Source organism: Staurois parvus, unplaced genomic scaffold (assembly GCF_062004578.1).
Source record: "Staurois parvus isolate SC_StPar_1 unplaced genomic scaffold, SC_StPar_1.0 ptg000165l, whole genome shotgun sequence".
Lineage (NCBI taxonomy): Eukaryota > Metazoa > Chordata > Amphibia > Anura > Ranidae > Staurois > Staurois parvus.
In genome coordinates, this window is record NW_028317961.1 from 19,134,516 (window position 1) to 19,153,644 (window position 19,129).

At 41.4% G+C, this 19,129-nt stretch overlaps 1 protein-coding gene across 2 annotated transcripts in view; it reads left to right on the forward strand.

Annotated features, from left to right (window-relative positions):
* PCMT1 (protein-L-isoaspartate (D-aspartate) O-methyltransferase) overlaps positions 1-19,129 on the forward strand; it is a 99,425-nt gene that overhangs the window by 15,477 nt on the left and 64,819 nt on the right. For both annotated transcript variants that reach the window (XM_089676277.1, XM_089676278.1), the window contains exon 2: positions 16,899-17,003. In XM_089676277.1, coding sequence (XP_089532403.1) covers positions 16,899-17,003 — 105 coding nt within the window. The remainder of the gene's footprint in view (positions 1-16,898; positions 17,004-19,129) is intronic.

Here is a 19,129-nt window from a genome sequence, read left to right on the forward strand (position 1 = left end):
GTTGTTTAGGTAGGATTGCATGGGTTGTTACCGACGTGAAAATTCATGTCAATAGTACCTTTTTAGAAATATATGCAATACTCATTTTATCTGCTGTAGCTCTGTCCCATAGCACAGGGGAATATAACTTTTTTTTTTTTTTATTTTTTTTACTTTTGGCATCCTTCAAATTCGCACCCTTTGGCTAGGCAATAAGCAGCACATTGATTTTTATCTCTGTCACTCTGTTCTCTTCTATGAGCATATTTATTGCGTTGTAGCTCACCTGTTTGGCTCCATGTGCTGCTTTTCCCTCCTGCATCTCTCTGATTTAAACTATACAGTAGATGTTGAGAAGCTGATAAGTCAAATTCAAGAACAATGTTTACATTAAAAAAAAAAAAATTAACTCATACAAATCTGCATTAATTTGTACCTTTCATGTCTGCCTGGACTTCAATAAGTAACAAAATAAAGCCCTACTCTAGCTAAGCATTTAGAGCAGCAAGGATAGGGTAATAATGAGCAAGGATAGGGTAATAATGAGCAAGGATAGGGTAATAATGAGCAAGGATAACATTTGGCCTATGAACAAAAGTTGACCATTGTAAGAACCCACGTAAGTATAGTAGTCAGTCCCAACTGTCACTTTTGATGGATTACTTGACTTGCATGTAAAGGTGAAGAAAAATATAGAGTCCTGTAAATTTGAAAAAAAAAATTATATACTGAATACTTTCGTTGTGCGTATCAAAGCAGAAGTAACTCCATGGATTTAAAGTGGTTATAAAGACCAAATGTTTTTTTACCATAAAGTGAATGCAAACCTTGGACACGAAATATGAAGAAAGCATGTCCTATATTGTATACTTGTCTCTATCCGAAGCAGTAATGTGTTTCCTCTTGCTGCCTCATTCCTCTGCTATTGGCATAAGTCACTTCTCACAGCCAAGAGTTGGGTGACGGGAGAGGAAAGTTCCAGCACACAGCCTGTGAGTGGTATCTTTAGCTCTGCATGTTCTCTGAGCACCTGATACCACACACCATCCAACGCTTTTCCACCGGCAGATCCACTTTCCTCCCTTTTGTGGATTCACAGGCTTCATTGAGAGCCATGGAAGCAATAGTTTCCTGCTGCTGTCAGTCAAATCCTGTGAGGAGGGAGTAGCCCCCACTACTGTGTGGGTGTCTATGGATGCACACAGCTTAGGTGCCACCATAGCACAAAGCTTGCTGAGAGGGGACTTGGAAGAAGCAGCAGCGGACAGCACTGGTGGGGGACCACCAAACAAGAGGCAAGGGACTGCTCTGTACAATTCCTTTGCACAGGGCAGGTGAGCTTAACATTTTTTATTTTAATAAAAATAAAAAAGTTTTGAATATCTATTTAACTGTTTCCCAACATAGATAGAGATATATATCTTTTGTTACCGTTGTTCTTTATATCTTACATTAACTACTTCACTACCAGAGCCATGGTTTGTTTGTGCACACACGTTAAAATGCAATATATATTTTCTGAAATCAGGCTTTGGAGAATAAAATGGTGGTAGTTGCAATTTATATCACAAGATATTCGTGCACATGTTTATCAAACGAAAACATTTTCAGAAAAAATGACATTAAAGTTGATTTCAGTGCACACACATGCAACATATTACATGCAATGTTTTGGTAAACTATAAAAGATGTAGTATATAAATATTGCAGATCAATGAAAAGTTATAGTTTACTAGTTTGCAACTTGTGCAGTACTTAATTATAAACTATGGTAGCTATCCATTACTGTAAGTCTTAGTACAATGTGCTCCTTTCTGATTATGGATATGATGCTAGAGGGGAGCAAACAATGTATGCAATGTGGATGCTCCTTTGCTCATTGGTGCTAATTAGCAATACACTGTTCCAGTTTTCTCTGAAGACCTGGCCATAGTTTGACATTTACTTTTCAACCTGCTTCTCTGCATGTAGTTTATTAATATGAATAAGGCCTCTGTTACATTTTCTAATGTGATATACATTTAAAAAAAAAATCAAATCTTGGAAAGTTTCTGAAACATTTCCCTATCTCGTAAAGCTTGTAGCTTTGTGACTGCTCACAAGGTCAGAGCTGATCTATGTAAAATATGTAAACCTGCAGATAGAAACACACAAGAATTTTATTGATTTCATCATCTGTGTCAGCATCTTGGACCAATGAAAAAAAAAAAAAAAGTGCTGTTTTTGGATAAAGTCTAAACAAAGATTGTGCTGGCCATCCTGAGAATGAAGGAATATAAAAGTGATTGTGAAGGCATGACACACAGAGTTGGCTTGGGAGTGAGCACGCAGGTGTGCCATGATAGGAAGCAGCTTCCTATGGTGGCACACCAAAAAAGAGCCAGGGCATGTTGGTAGGGAACCCCAGAAGAGGAGGATCAGGGCTGCTCTGTGCAAAACCATTACACAGAGCAGGTAAATGTTTTTTTTTTTATTTTTATTTATGTAAATATCAAGGTTTACAATCACTATAAGCCAGTGGCAAAAGGACTACTATAATCACTTTGAAAGGATATAAATGCCTGCAGGTGTTATACACATTACTCAGCATGCACACACTAAGCATATACAAAAACATCTGATAAGTCCACTTTCATACTGGCATTAAGTCTAGTACACACATGAGAAAATTGGATGAAAAAAAAAATGTTTTTGGAGAGATTGATAATCTGATCGTTAGTACACAGCTTTCAAGAGCAGATCACAACCGCTCGTGAAATTATCAGAAGGGACAAGCTTGAAAATGTTTCTCATAAGATAACGGAACAAACAATTTTTGTGTAATTGATCTGTAAAAAATTGAGTGACCAAGACCACACATGCTCGGAAATTAAAGAAAACATTACATCATCGCAGGAAGTTGTATTTGGTCTTCACAGAACTTTAGTAACTCTAGTAACTGATTTTTCAATCTGAGACTAGCATGCAAAAAAATAAAAAGCAGATGATCAGTCGTCCGATGTTCTCGTGTTCTAGGCTTTAGGATTATAGTCATATATTGGATGATTATCCAGATAGAACGATTTTGGTGTTTTTACTATTCTAAAGTTTTTTTTGTATGGTTGTAGCTATTGCTTGCATAACAAGTGCATAGGGTAAAATTCATAGCCCCCAATAAAGATCAATTGTCAAATAGGCCATGGTAAGGATATAAGACTGATGCAGCTGCATAGGCTCTTGACAGAAGTATACAGTTGCAAGAAAAAGTATGTGAACCCCTTGGGATTACGTGGAGTTTTGCATGAATTGGGCATAAAATGTGCTCTGAACGTCATCTAAGTCACAACACTAGAAGAACACAGTCTGCTGAACATAATACTACACAAACATTAGATGTTGCCATGGTTTCATTGCACATAACATGTAAACATTCACAGTGCAAGGAGGAAAAAGTATGTGAGGCCCTAGCTTAATGACTTCTCCCAGAGCTAATTGGAGCCAGGAGTGAGCCAACCTTGACTCCAATCAGTGTGATGATATTGGATGTGTTGCTGACACCTGTTTTGGGTTTACTGGTTTCAAGAAGCACTGTCTGATGTGAACCATGCCTCGCAGAAAAGAGCTCTCAGAAGACCTACGATCAAGAATTGTTGACTTGCATGAAGCTGGAAAGGGTTACAAAAGTATCTCCTTGAGCCTTGATGTTCATGTGTCCACGGTAAGACAGACTGTCTACAAATGGAGAAAGTTTAGCACTGTTGCTACTCTCCCTAGGCGTGGTCGTCCTGTAAAAATGACTGCAAGAGCACAGCGCAGAATGCTGCATGAGGTAAAGAAGAATCCCAGAGTGTCAGCTAAAGACCTACAGAAATCCCTGGCACATGCTAACATTTTTGTTGACACATCTACAATAAGGAAAACATTAAACAAGAATGGAGTACATGGGAGGACACCACGGAGGAAGCCATTGCTGTCCAAAAAGAAGATTGCAGCACGTTTGAAGTTTGCAAAAGAGCACCTGGATGTTCCACAGCACTACTGGCAGAATATACTGTGGACAGATGAAACCAAGATTGAGTTGTTTGGGAAGAACACACACTATGTGTGGAGAAAAAAAGGCACAGCACACCAACATCAAAACCTCATCCCCACTGTGAAACATGGCGGAGGCAGCATCATGGTTTGGGGCTGCTTTGCTGCCTCAGGGCTGGACGGATTGTCATTGATGGGAAAATGAATTCCAGAGTTTATCAAGACATTTTGCAGGAAAACGTACGACCATCTGTCCGCCAACTGAAGCTCTGCAGAGGATGGGTGATGCAACAGGACAATGACCCAAAGCATACAAGTCATTCAACAAAACAATGGCTGCAACAGCACAGAATATGCCTTCTGGAGTGGCCCAGTCAGAGTCCTGACCTCAACCCCATTGAAATGCTGTGGCATGACCTTAAGAGAGCGATTCACACCAGACATCCCAAGAATATTGCTACACTGAAACAGTTTTGTGAAGAGGAGTGGTCCAAAATGACTCCAGATCGTTGTGCAGGTCTGATCTGCAACTACAGGAAACGTTTGGTTGAGGTTATTGCTGCCAAAGAAGGGTCAACCAGTTATTAAGTCCAAAGGTTCACATACTTTTTCCTCTCTACACTGTGAATGTTTACATGTTATGTGCAATGAAACCATGGCAACATCTAATGTTTGTGTAGTATTATGTTCAGCAGACTGTGTTCTTCTATTGTTGTGACTTAGATGACGTTCAGAGCACATTTTTTGCCCAATTCATGCAAAACTCCACGTAAGCCCAAGGGGTTCACATACTTTTTCTTGCGACTGTATATGTAAACCTACTTGCCTTTTCTACCAATTTAATAAAATATTTGTTTGACCACTTTTGTACTGAAGCTTCTGATCATAGTTTTCTTCAGTTTCTGACATTGCTGGATAACACAGTTGAGAACTAGCTTACTGTGCGAATTCCATCTGCATTTCAAAACATCACGTTCAGTAGTTGACTAACTCTGTTTTATGAAAGCTTGTGTTATTCCAGATGCCCACTCATATATGTCAAAACACAGAGAAGTCCTGTTCTCTTATTGGAACACCTCTAATATAACATTATATGAAGCAAGCAGTTTACTCGTTTTTATAATCTGTGGTATATTCGCTATATATCATTCCTACTATTTGATAGTGAAAAGTCATCACTTCTGATTTTATGCTTTTAAACAGCTTAAAGTGAGGGTACTCAAACTGCACATGCTTTTTCAGTTAATTAGCCTTTCCATGAAACTCTTGGACTTTTAGTTTTTAAGTGACTGGTTTCTTCCCTATTAGCTGCACATGCATAAATTCTACAAATCTGCATACATACCAGACATGCAAGTACAGGTGCATCTCAATAAATTAGAATGTCATCAAAAAGTTTATTTCAGTAATTCAGTTCAAAAAGTTAATCTCCTAGGTTATATAGATCCATTACATAAAGAGTGATATATTTCAAGCATTTTTCTTTTTTTTTTTTATGATTTCTTACAGCTATTGAAAACCCAAAATTCAGTAACACTGAAAATTATATTACATAAGACCAATAAAAAACAAAAACAAAAAAAAATGCAGAAATGGGCTTACTGAAAAGTATGTACAGTATAGTATGCGCTCAATACTTGAGGAGTTCGGGGCTCCTTTTGCATGAATGACTGCATCAATGCGGCGTGGAGGCGATCAGCCTGTGGCACTGCTGAGGTGTTATGGAAGCCCAGGTTGCTTTGATAGCAGCCTTCAGCTCATCTGCATTGTTGGGTCTGGTGTCTCGTTTTCCTCTTGACAATACCCCATAGATTCTCTATGGATTTTAGATCAGGCAAGTTTGCTGGCCAATCAAGCACAGTGATACCATGATCATTAAATCAGGTATTGGTACTTTTGGCACTGTGGGCAGGTGCCAAGTCTTGCTGGAAAATGAAATCAGCATCCATAAAGCTGGTCAGCAGAAAGAAGTATGAAGTGCTGTATAATTTCCTGGTATAGGACTGCGCTGACATTTTAGTTGATAAACACAATGGCCCAACACAGGCAGATGATATGGCTCCCCCAAATCACCACTGACTATGGAAACTTCACACTGGACCTCACTCAACTTGGATTCTCTGCCTCTTCACTTCCTCCAGACTCTAGAATCTTGATTTCCAAATGAAATGCAAAATTTACTTTTCATACGAAAAGAGGACTTTGGACCACTGAGCAACAGTCCAGTCCTCCCTTTTTTATTTTTTTGTTTTTCTCCTTAGCCCAGCTAAGACTTTTCTGACGTTGTCTCTGGTTCAGGAGTATCTTGACACAAGAAATGCGACAGTTGCAGCCCATGTCCTGGATGTGTGTGTGTGTGTGTGTGTGTGTGTGTGTTGGCTCTTGAAGCACTGATGCCAGCTGTAGTCCACTCCTTGTGAATCGCCCCCAAATTCTTGAATAGCCTTTCCTTCACAATTCTCGCAAGGCTGCGGTTATCCCTGTTGCTTGTTCACCTTTTTCTACAACATTTTTTTTTCCTTCCACTCAACTTTCCATTATTATGGTTGGATACAGCACTGTGTGAACAGCCAGTTCCTTTAGTAATTACCTTTTGTGACTTACCCCCCTCCCCCCTTGTGGAGGGTGTCAATGACTGTCTTCTGGACAACTGTGAAGTCAGCAGTCTTCCCCATCATTGTGTAACCTACTGAACCAGACTGAGAGACCATTTGAAGGCTCAGGAAACATTTGCAGGTGTTTTGAATTAAATTAGCTGATTTCAGTGTGACACCATGAGTCTACAATATTGAACTTTTTCACAATATTCTATTGTTCTGAGATTCATCAGCTGTAAGCCATAATCCTCAAAATTAAAAGAAATGCTTGAAATATATCACTCTGTGTATGATGAATCTATATACAGGTGAAACTCAAAAAATTAGAATATCGTGCAAAAGTTCATTTATTTCTGTAATTCAACTTAAAAGGTGAAACTAATATATGAGATACTCATTACATGCAAAGCAAGATAGTTCAAGCCGTGATTTTTCATAATTGTAATGATGATGGCGTACAGCTCATGAAAACCCCAAATCCACAATGTCAGAAAATTAGAATATTGTGCAAAGGTGTAATATTCTAGGCTCAAAGTGTCCCATTCTAATCAGTTAATTAAGCCATAACACCTGCAAAGGGTTCCTGAGCCTTTAAATGGTCTCTCAGTCTGGTTCAGTAGGAATTACAATCATGGGAAAGACTGCTGACCTGACAGTTGTGCAGAAAACCATCATTGACACCCTCCATAAGGAGGGAAAGCCTCAAAAGGTAATTGCAAAAGAAGTTGGATGTTCCCAAAGTGCTGTATCAAAGCACATTAATAGAAAGTTATGTGGAAGGGAAAAGTGTGGAAGAAAAAGGTGCACAAGCAGCAGGGATGACCGCAGCCTGGAGAGGATTGTCAGGAAAAGGCCATTCAAAAGTGTTGGGGACTTTCACAAGGAGTGGACTGAGGCTGGAGTCAGTGCATCAAGAGCCACCACACACAGACGGATCCTGGACATGGGCTTCAAATGTCGTATTCCTCTTGTCAAGCTGCTCCTGAACAACAAACAACAACAGAAGCGTCTTTCCTGGGCTAAAGAAAAACAGACCTGGTCTGTTGCTCAGTGGTCCAAAGTCCTCTTTTCTGATGAGAGCAACTTTTGCATCTCATTTGGAAACCAAGGACCCAGAGTATGGAGGAAGAATGGAGAGGCACACACTGCAAGATGCTTGAAGTCCAGTGTGAAGTTTCCACAGTCTGTGTTGATTTGGGGAGCCATGTCATCTGCTGGTGTTGATCCACTGTGCTTCATTAAGTCCAGGGTCAATGCAGCCGTCTACCAGGAGATTTTGGAGCGCTTCCTTCCGCAGATGAGCTTTATGGGGATGCTGACTTCATTTCCCAGCAGGACTTAGCACCTGCCCACACTGCCAAAAGCACCAAAACCTGGTTCAGTGACCGTGGGATTACTGTGCTTAATTGGCCAGCAAACTCGCTTGACCTGAACCCCATGGAGAATCTATGGGGCATTGCCAAGTGAAAGATGAGAGACATGAGACCGAACAATGCAGAAGAGCTGAAGGCCGCTATTGAAGCATCCTGGTCTTCCATAACACCTCAGCAGTGCCACAGGCTGATAGCTTCCATGCCATGCTGCATTGAGGCAGTAACTGCTGCAAAAGGGGCCCAAACCAAGTACTGAGTACATATGCATGCTTATACTTTTCAGAGGTCCGATATTGTTCTATGTACAATCCTTGTTTTATTGATTGCATGTAATATTCTAATTTTCTGAGATTGTGGATTTGGGGTTTTCATGAGCTGTAAGCCATTATCATCACAACTATGACAAATCACGGCTTCAACTATCTTGCTTTGCATGTAATGAGTCTATCTCATATATTTCACCTTTTAAGTTGCATTACTGAAATAAATGAACTTTTGCACGATATTCTAATTTTTCGAGTTTCACCTTTAATATGAGTTTCATATTAGAATCGATACACTGAAATAAATTAACTTTTTGAGGATATTCTAATTTATCGAGATGCACCTGTATAGCGAATTATCTCAGAAGGTATGATTTTGTAGTGGACTTTAATTTCTGTACATTTTGGTATATTTCGAGCTGCTCCTAGATTTGGCAGTTTGTCAAGAACAAGAAATGTCAAAGTTGACCTCCTCCCAGATATAGACACAAATCTGTCATTAATGTACAAAAGCAAGCAATATAAATGCCTCGGTTTGACCTACTATCAGCACTTTGTAATTATTGTACAGCAGATCTTAGAATGAGGAAAGGACAGTACGTGGTTCTGGTCAGTTTTGCTGCAGTTCTCATGTGCTAACAATGCGAGAGCAGAGAGAGAGAAAGCAGAGTGTCAATCAAATGAGCTCCTTGGTCAAACAGCTTCTCCTTTCGCTGTCCAGTTACAGGTTGGGGTAGGGACAAGACCTGTTAACTGCCACAGAGAAAATGGCAAATTTGTAAGCAGGTTCAAAGGCGAATGAATAAAAAGTGTTTATGGAACCTATAAAAACTAATTTCTTGATCTTACAGGACACAGACTACAAATCTATAACTATGGGGTATCTGCAGCTACCTTAAGCTGGTTGGACACTGGCAAAACTTTGAAAGCTGCAGGCCTATATAAACCCTTCTGCTTCCTACTAGTCTGGTTTTTTTTTTGCTAGCTTACCTCTTATGCGCAGAATTTTCATTGAGATATTTGTCAAGCTTCCTGGCTGCACCATAGCAACTGTGGTTTATTTTTGCACATTTTGGATAGGTTGCCTCCTCAGTTGAACATTTGGGAACCAGACCATGTTGGGAGAAGATGCGGGGCTAGAATGTAATGCTGATTTGCACACTGGATCCTGGGTGCGTCCTCACCTTGGCACGTGGTCATTGTATTAACCGTACGGTGCTACAGATACAGGTCCAAATCCATTGCCAGCACTGGAACCCTGTCCCTAATGACTCCTTCAGGTGTATGCAGATCATGGAGGGTGAAGTCAGCACGCTCATGCACACTTTTTGCTTCCTCTGGTGCTCTCACTTGTTTGGCACCTGGTCTTCTGACCCCACAGCGCATTGATCTCTTCACGCTTACCAGCTTCAGCAGTCTGTAGCACCTGGCACATAACACCCTTCCCTCTTAGCAGCAGCTGTGGTTGTGAGGGGCAAGAGGTCAGATTACCTCGCTGGCCTAGCTCAGATTTGTTCATGGCATCAAATGGGGGGGGAGAAGAGAGTTAAAAAAGCTGCCCAAAACCTGATTCCCTGTGGGAATCCTGCTGGCTTTTCGGCCACACAGCCTTCCTCCTATCTATATATAGAGAGGCGGCATTTTTCACAGATTGCCTGGGTCACAAACTAGATCCTTTTGGTCTCCCCTGCTGAATTAGTCTGTGATTCTGATCTTGTTCTTGTGGCTGATGAGGAGACAGAAGAAGAGGTCTCTGCCCCCTTTTTAATTTGTAGGAGTTTGATCAGGATGAGACAGCTTTTGGCTGTGATCACAACAAAGCTTTTAAGAATACCATTGCTACACTGATGCAGTACACTCTTGTTTAGTGTACTTCTATATAGTCAGCTCACCCCATGTTCTCCAGCATGTGCTTCCTAAAATTGCCCAGAAACCTTCTCAATCTATTTACTGTTAGAGCCTGTTTTTCACAGTGACTGTCCTCACCTTGAAAAGCCCCTCCTAAGTGTTTTGATCAGCAGTGCCTTACTGTGGAGGGTTTACTACAGAAATACACAGTCCTGTGGTTGACCCAGCAACAAGAGTTTAGGAGCCTGCTTTAAATCGGGCATTCAGTCTTTTTTTTTTTTTTTTTTTTTTTTAAATAGCTTCTTTAGTATAAGTTGCCTCCCCCTCCTTTTACTATCTTTTGTGTTAAAAAAATAAATTGTTGCCAGTAAATGGAGGAGGTCTGGAAGAGTGCGGAGATTGCAGGGGAGGGGCGAAGATGCATGTGTGCATCCAGGGATGAGAGAGCCTCCATATACTGTATATCAGTTTCATGTGAGACCATATGGCTTTCCAGTCCTTTGTGTAAAGTTACTATAAAAGGAACAGTGAACTTCCTTTGCCACTGCTATGGCAACATGTACACAAAGGGCTGGAAGCACTTTTTCTTTATTGCGCAGGTGAGATTTTACAGAGCTTGCAAGGTGGATCAGCAGGTTGAATACCTGGAATAGATTGGCCAGGGCTTTGTTTTCCCACAGTTAAAATGGACGCAGACAGGAAAAAAAAACAAAACTATTTTTCTGCACTTTTACTTGCAATTTTTGTAAGTTGGTGACAAGGTCTCTTTAAAGACTGAGCATTCTGAGTTACAAGTTCAAGTCCCCTGTGTAGTTTACAGTATACACAGACTCCCACGTTACATGGATGACCATTAACTATTCAGTGTGTCTGGCCTATCTGATTCCCTTGGTTCCCTTAGACGTGCTGACATCCTTTTACTCTGTGTGAGATTTTCTCTTCCATTCATTGAAAAAAGTAGCGAAGATCTTCGGTCTGATCATTGAGTTTATAGCGCCACTGGCAGGTGTAAGTAAGGACCTAAGCTCCATGCTGTGCGTATTTGTTTCCTGTCTTTTTGGGGAGGGGGAGAAATCTTCTTTTCTTTTTTTTTTTGTCCCTCAAGAGCCTCACTCAACAGTTGACCTTGGTAACAGGCAGATAATCAGGATCCTCGTAGTCCCAACTGCTCAGCCAGCTGGCCCGTGCAGATCTTGCTACATGCGGTCTTGAATGCGTAGGCCCTATCATTGGGGAAGTCTGTGAGTTATCTCGCAGGAAACATATTACTGAGTGACCTGATTGCCCTGTCAGTTTCTTCCCAGGAAGACATTGCCCACATTCTGGTGGGAAACATCCTGTCATTGGGAGGGGACTCTTTTTTTTTTTTTTTTTTTTTTTTTTTTTTTTTTTCCCATGGGTTGCGGTAAGTATCAAAGAACACACCCTCCTCCCCTCCTGTTAAGGAAGGCTTGGAATGGTTTGTGGGTACCCTTTGGTCCTCTGTGCCCCTGTGCTGTGTGTCTGGGTTGTGCTTAGTTCGATACACTTCTTGCTTGTGTGGGGTTTGTCTTTCCCTAGGCAGTCTGCGGTTTTCTAACCACTTCCACCATATACTTGTGCCTCTTAGCGCTATGAGTGGAAGCTGTGTGGTGTTACTCTCGACACCCTTCCATTATCACATGTCTTTCTAATGGCTTCCTCATGTAGGTGGGAGGAGGCAGCACTCCTTTTCAGTCCCATCTCCTGCTGAGTTTTGAAGGGCTGTTTTTTCAGCTTCTCTGGTGCTCCTGAATATAATAGTTCATGGGATCGCAATTCCAGGAGTGCCAGGTACACCAGTGTCTCACTTCCCAGTGGTGACAGGTGTTGCTAATTGTGACTGAGGATCTCAGTGTCACAGGTGCACTAGCATGAAGACTCCTGGGGTCTCTTGGGGTGTGCAAAGAATTCAGTGCATGTTCTGGATCCAAGGTGGTTGACGCTACCTCCCCACCTCTGGTTGTGGCAACACCTGGTTATGTGTCTTTTGAGGCAGACCTTTGCTGCTTACATCACTAAGTTATCCTCTATTTGTTGCCTGGTGCAACTAATGGGGCTGGATGCCTCCCACCCCCGGGAACTTTCATAGGAACTTTTTTTGGGCCTTACCCATTTACAAGTTAATGGTTTATGGTTTCACGAACATCTCTGCCTTTGTATCTATCTGCAGTGCTTTCTTTCAAGGATCTGACACCAGCAGCTTAAAATGTTGTCCCCTGCTAATCCTCCAGGCCTGCAGACCCTTCGGCATAGAGGAGTGCCCAAAGTGAGGAGGGACATCTGTTGGCCATTATAAATGCTCAGGTAGCATTTCAGAAGCCTGGGCAGGGGGTCATGGCTCCAGGAGCTACAAGCTGAAGGTTCATTCTCTGCCCCCTTCTCAGTTCCTTGTCCTTCAATCTGTCAGTATCTTCACTAAGACTATGGACCCATAGTAACGCTAGTGTTAGTGCCTGAATTTGGGGTTGAGTTCTACCCGTGGAGGTGAACAGGACATTTGTTACAAGTTGGAGACGTTAGACGTAGACCTCACTTCTCCATTCAAAAACATCATGGACTGTTTTTGCCTGATGCTGTAGTTCAGGGGTCTCCAGATTTTCAAAACAATGGGCCAATTTACTGCCCTTCAAACTTTAGGGAGGTTAGGCTGGACTGTAGCCCGTGGGAGTAGAAAATCAGTGGTGGTAAACAGTGCCATAGGCTTGGTGGTCAGTGGGAGTAAAATTACATCATTGGTGTCAGTGGGAGGGATAGTGCCTCATCAGTGGTATCAGTGGAAGAATAGTGACCCATCTTTGGTGTCACTGAAAGGAATAGTGCCTTGTATCAGTGGAAGAAATAGTGGCCCAAGGGCCAGATAAAGGCAAGCAAAGACCACATCCGGCCCACGAGCCACAGTTTGGAGACCCCTGCTCTAGTTTCTCCATTGGATTGTTTCAGTCTGGTCTATATCTTTCCTTCTTTGGCACTCTCATTCCTTGTCTACTCCACTAGTTTTGGATGGAAGGCATTCTAGTATTACTTGCACTGTGACCCAGGCACATTTGATACTCTGCTTTAATTGGACTCCTGGCAGATGTTTTGTGGTCTCTCCCAGACCATCTAGATCAGGTTTGTCAAACTGGCGGCCCTCCAGCAACTGCGAAACTACAAGTCCCATCACGCCTTTGCCTTTTGGCAGTCATGCTTCTAACTTTCAATCTTGCAATGCCTCATGGGGCTTGTAGTTTGGCAACAGCTGGAGGGCTGCCAGTTTGACACCCGTGATCTAGATCTTTAGTGGCAAGAATTGACTTTCCATCCTGCTACTCAGCAATAGTTTTTAATGGCTTGGCTTTTCAAGCCTAGGTCTCAGGACAGGGCTCTCTAAATCTGTGTTTCCCAGCTGTTAAAAGCTCGGAATTCATGCCTTCTCTGGTGTGAGGGATGAAGCGTTCCCTTGGTTATATTCCATGGGTAGACATTGGTCTTGCAGGCAGGTTTGGCCCTCAGTATCATCAAAGGGCTACACCTTGGCAATAACATTTTTATTGGAGACCACTAGCCTTCCATTTTTTTGACTAAGATTTTTGAACCGAGTGTCATTATGGAGGTTCCTTTCCTGTACAACCTCCTATTTCTGTATTTGGTATTGTCTGATTCTCTCTGGACTTCAAAGACTGTATTTGGAACCTATCAGCCATTTTTTACCCTTGTACTAATGGTTACCTGCTGCCTTTACGTCTACGAGACATGTTCTGCCTGACAGCCACGTCCTGTAAGCATTCCTTCTGGCTCTATATAGAAATCAGTGGTATTGAGGCCTGAGCCTCCTCCCTTCCTAGGATGGTTTTCATGTGCTTACCTAAGCTAGAACGTCCTGTCTTTCTGTCTAGCCTGAGTGGATCCCTAAGCCTTTTCTTCACTGTGTAGGTGTGAATCCACCTCACAATCTTTATTTCCGGTAGAAAGACCCTCTTATAAGGGGTTTCCTGTTTCGCTTGGTCATTTATTCTGTTGAACCCAGCCCTTGCTCCTTAGTCAGGGAGCCTTGCATATGGGGAGATGTGGTATCCTGTTCACAGTCTTTCCAGTGAGTGTGTATTGTTCCGGCCTTAGGGGAGTTGTTTTGTTTTTTTTGCCCCTTGCTAGACACTGCTTTGGTCTCCCATGGTCAGGGAATGAAGATCTCCTATGTGTCCTTGAAGTGATATTAAAGGCTCATTTATTTTTTTAAACCAAACATGTTATTTTTACCTGCTCTGTGTAATGGCTATGCACAGAGCAGCCCAGATCCTCCTCTTCTTGGGCACCATGCTGGTGCTTCTGGCCCCTCCACCCTGCTGAGTGCCCCCAGAACAAGCAACTTGCTCTGGCAGCACTCATGTGCTTTCTCCCAAGCTTCCTCCTGTGTCTATAAGACACACAGATCGCACTGCTCAGCCTTGCCTCCTGCTTGCTCCTCACTCAATGTGATTGACAGCCAGTGAAGAGAGAGAGTCCCAGTAGAGCCGAGGCTTCCAGGCACAGTGCTGTATTGGGCTCCAGTAAGTATTAGGGGGGCTGTAGGGGGAGCAACTCACTGAAGGTTTTTTACCTTCATACATAGAATGCATGAAAGTAAAAACCTTCAGACTTTACATCCATTTCATGTGAATGGAGAGGAAATAGGATTTTTGGAACTTTCTTTTCTTCTAGCTACCAATAGTCAGTGATTGAGTATCTCCACTCTGTGCCCTTCAGTGAACACAGAGAAAAGGATTTTAGGGTTAATACATTTTCACAGTTGCACTAAAGTCAATTCTATTGTGACTAGGGATGCACTGAAATTCCGGTGGCCGAAGCGTTTTGGCCGAAAACACCCCTTTCGGCTGTTGGCTTAAATGAAAAAAAGCATCGATACAGGTGCCAAAATAACCCCGCCCCTCAATGCTGGCCGTCCACCATCGCCCGGTAGTTCAGTCTTATCTGAGAAACCATCGATCCCGGCTCTGGGCATAGAGATGAGTGAAGGAAAGATGGCTGCCACACATCTCTATGCCCTTGGAGGACTGGAGCGATGTCCGGTTCCAGCCATTTGGGTTTTTTTTACATTTGTTTTAAAGCACTAGATCAATGCTTTTTTTTTTTTTTTTTTTATCCAATGCATTACATTGTCTTATTGACCCCATATCTCTCCATGAAGAGGTTGCATGCATTTCTTGTGATAAGAATAAGTGATTACAATTTTTTTTTAAAAGGAACCGTACAAAAAAAAAAAAATACATTTTTTTTTCAAAAAGTTTAAATTGCCCCGTCCCCCCATGCTCGCACATAGTGGTGAACGCATACGTAGGCCATGCCCACATATGTAAATGGTGTTCAAACCACACGTGAGGTATCGCCACAAACGTCGGAACAGGAGCAATAATTCTCGCACTAGCTCTCCTCTGTAACTTGACACTGCTAAACTGTAGAAATTTTTAAAGCACCACCCATGGAGATTTTTAAGCACCGCAGTTTCACGCCATTCCACGAGCGTGCACAATTTTAAAGCGTGACATGTTGGGTATCTATTTACTCACCGTAACATTGGCTTTCATATTTTACAAAACAATTGGGGTATATATTGGTTTGCTTGTTTTTTTTGTTTTTTTTTTAAATCGGTGCATTTTTTTCACAAAAATATATATTTATTTTTAAAAACGGCGCATTTCGGTTTTTGGCCAAGTGCATTTGAAATTTTCGGTTTCGGCACCAGAATTTACATTTCGGTGCACCACTAATTATGAAATCATTGCCAACTGTTTACCCAGAATTTAAAGCAGAATTCTATGTACTCGCACTAGTCAGAACACCATGATGTTGCAATAGTTGAAGGATTTGGTTGACATGTGGGACATTGGTGTTGATATTCAGTCAATATAATAGATATAAACAGGATATCCGTTAAACACATAAGGCAGAGGTAGGCTTAGAAAGAAAAAAATTAGATTACAGAAAAGTATAAGCATTGGGTAGTAGAAGTACATTGCAGATAGTGATGGTGCAGTTGTAAAGTTCACAGGTAGCATAGCAATAACTGGATCCCAAGGGCCTGGGCTATCCTATTTATAGCATACAATGACACTCCAAGCATAGGTAATATTTTCATGACCATCTCTACTTTCACAAAGTGATATGAAAATCTCAGAATAAATGTTTTGCCGAGAGGCCATGCACAAGGACACACAGCTAAACTGTAAATAGTTTTTTAAATATTCATTTGTGTTTCAAAATGTATCCATAATTGTATTTTCTGCCATATTGTCAATAATTTGAGTATTGCTATTAAACACACAATAGCAACTGCCTAGCTCTTGACTAGAAGACCCAGATGTTTTCTGTTACATTTGAGTAAAGCAAATTTGTTGCCATAAAAAACAACAAAAAAAAACTCAACTTCTATTTGTGTCAGAGCTTGCTTCTGTCCTGTTATGTTTGAAGATACTATGGAATTCTTAGGCTCCATTTACACTGGATTTTTAGCCCTGGTGCATGGGGCTTTGGAGTTTAGCCATGGGCAGAGGGCACAGGAGCGCCCTCCAGACCCACTTCAGGTAGCCTGTCAAACTCTTATGAAAGGCTGAGAGATACTGTGGTCAGATCAGGATGGGCAGTGCACCAAGCACAAAGACTACTTTCCGGGCATTTGTCGTTGGGCGCATACTCCCCTAAACATACTGCTCAGAGTGCCATGTAGCAGCTGTCAGCCTTTCATTTGTGCAAATATTCACAACCAAGAATGTAAAAATAATCTGTATAGCCAAATTAATAATATTTAACTATTTTTCTCCAATCTTTTTCAGAAAACGGGATAATCAAGTCAGACAAAGTATTTGAAGTAATGCTAGGAACTGACCGAAGGCATTATGCAAAGTGCAATCCATATATGGATTCTCCACAATCAATAGGTAATTGCCATTCTTTGCTGGTAACACCAGATTCTAGCTTACTTTTTATTTGTTTAGTTTTGCTATTTTCTTATTTCCATATAGATACCTGGTATATGGTTAATTAACACATTTACCTCAATATTGCAATTGAATGTTTGTTATTAAAATGAACCTTCCTTTTCAATCTGAAGCGCTGTAAATTTCTGTAAAATGCTATGCAATATGGCAACCTGGAGGTGCTCTGTATACAGATGGTGTATAGACTGTCCCTCCTGAAATGTCATTTCCTGCTATCAGTGATTGGCTCACTGATATTGGCTCAAGATAGAAATCAAATTTTGAGCATCTGCTGCAACAAAATTAATTTTTAGTGAGATACTCCCAAAGGGAAATCCTGTCTAAAGGGAGGCAGACCCTGCCACTTTCCTCATTGGAACCCTGAAAGTGCAGCAGCTGATTTTATAAAGTCATTCATATTCACTTAGAACATGGACACAGACAACCAGACAGCTATTCCTTCAGAATAGCAAAAGGTAGGAATCTGCAACAAAGTTTAACTCCCTTCAATGTACATAGATCACCCAGAGGAGAATGTTTTTTTTCTAAACAAAAGTGGAGCTACTCTTTAACTCTGTGTATACTACTTTGATTTGAGTGTAGATCAGTTCATTTCCACCCTGTTTTTTGTTTCACATTATCCTGTTTTCTCAGTAGAGTTGGTAAAAGCCTATTTCGCCTATTCAGGACATGTTAAACTAGGAACTTACTGCCATTCTTCCAGGTGAAAAATGTCAAGGTTCTGAAATCCAAAGCATTTAAAGTGTTCCTAAAGTAAAAAAATAAAATAATTTAAAATCACAAACTTGTTATACTTACCTGCTTTGTGCAGTGGTATTGCACAGAGCAGCCCTGATCCTCCTCTTCTTGGGTCCCCTGCCGGTTCCTTTTCTTTTTTTGTGTGTCCCCATAGCAAGCTGTTGTGTCTGCGCGCTCCCGAACTGTGTGTCTATGGAGCTACACTCCATAGACTTGCACATCGGGTCTTAGCCCTGCCCCCACTTCCTCCTCACTGCATTTGATTGACAGGGAAGGGGGTGGACAGGGAAATAGAAAATGTTTGTTTTTTACCTTGATGCAAGGAATGCATTAAGGTAAAAAAAAAAAAAAAAAAAAAACGTTTTTAGTTTTAGTATCACTTTAATTTTGTTTTGGATTTAAAGGCTCTCAATGCCTTCATACATCTTCAAGATTTTAGATGGAATCTATATGATCATTTATTGCTTCCCATTTTTGTGGAGGCTTAGCATCCATCGAAATAAAGAATTCATATATGTACGTTCCCATCTTTTGCAGGTCTGAGTGATTTCTTTGCTTTGATTGTTGACTACTATCAGTCTTGTGGTCCTTCCCTTTTGGCCTTGCTTTGGCCCAAAGTGCAGGGCTATGATAAGGAGGTACCACTGGCCCTCCTGTCAGCTGCTGCAGGGAGAGACACATAGGGCATTGTTCCTGTAATTGCACCTCCCCTCCGCCACTGCACTGATCCCCCTCCCTGTCCTGCCCACATCTGATTCCCCCCTCCATGCGCTGACTTCCCTCTTCCACTGGCTGCTGTGGGTACACAGAGGAATGTTCAGGATGGAAAGCAGCAGAAGAAGGGCAGTAAATGTCATTTACCAGCCTCTTTCTATAGTGAATGAACACAGTGAGTGATTGGTACCAGTCGCTCCAGTGTCCTTTTTCTTAAATGAGGCATAGTAAACTATGTGTTTCAGTTTATGAATGAATACGAACATCTGTCTCCTGTTCATTCATCTTCAGTGCAGCTGAGGTTGCAGAGAAAAGAATTGAGGACAGATTATTCAATTTCTTTCTCGGTTTCAAAGGTGAGATGTCAGGTGTCTGTTTACAGTCCTGATATTTCACCCAAGCCCCACAAATGTGTTGTAAAAAAATTAAAAAATGTAACTTTTTTTTTTTAATATAATCTTCATTTCCTTATTAATACAAAAATTCACACACAGAACAGATAATAACAAAGTACATAGAAACAACCACAAACTACAGACTTTATGCTAATCAGTAGCACATACATATATTCTAGGTTCATTGATTAAAAATTCCGTAAAGTGAAAGAAAAGGAG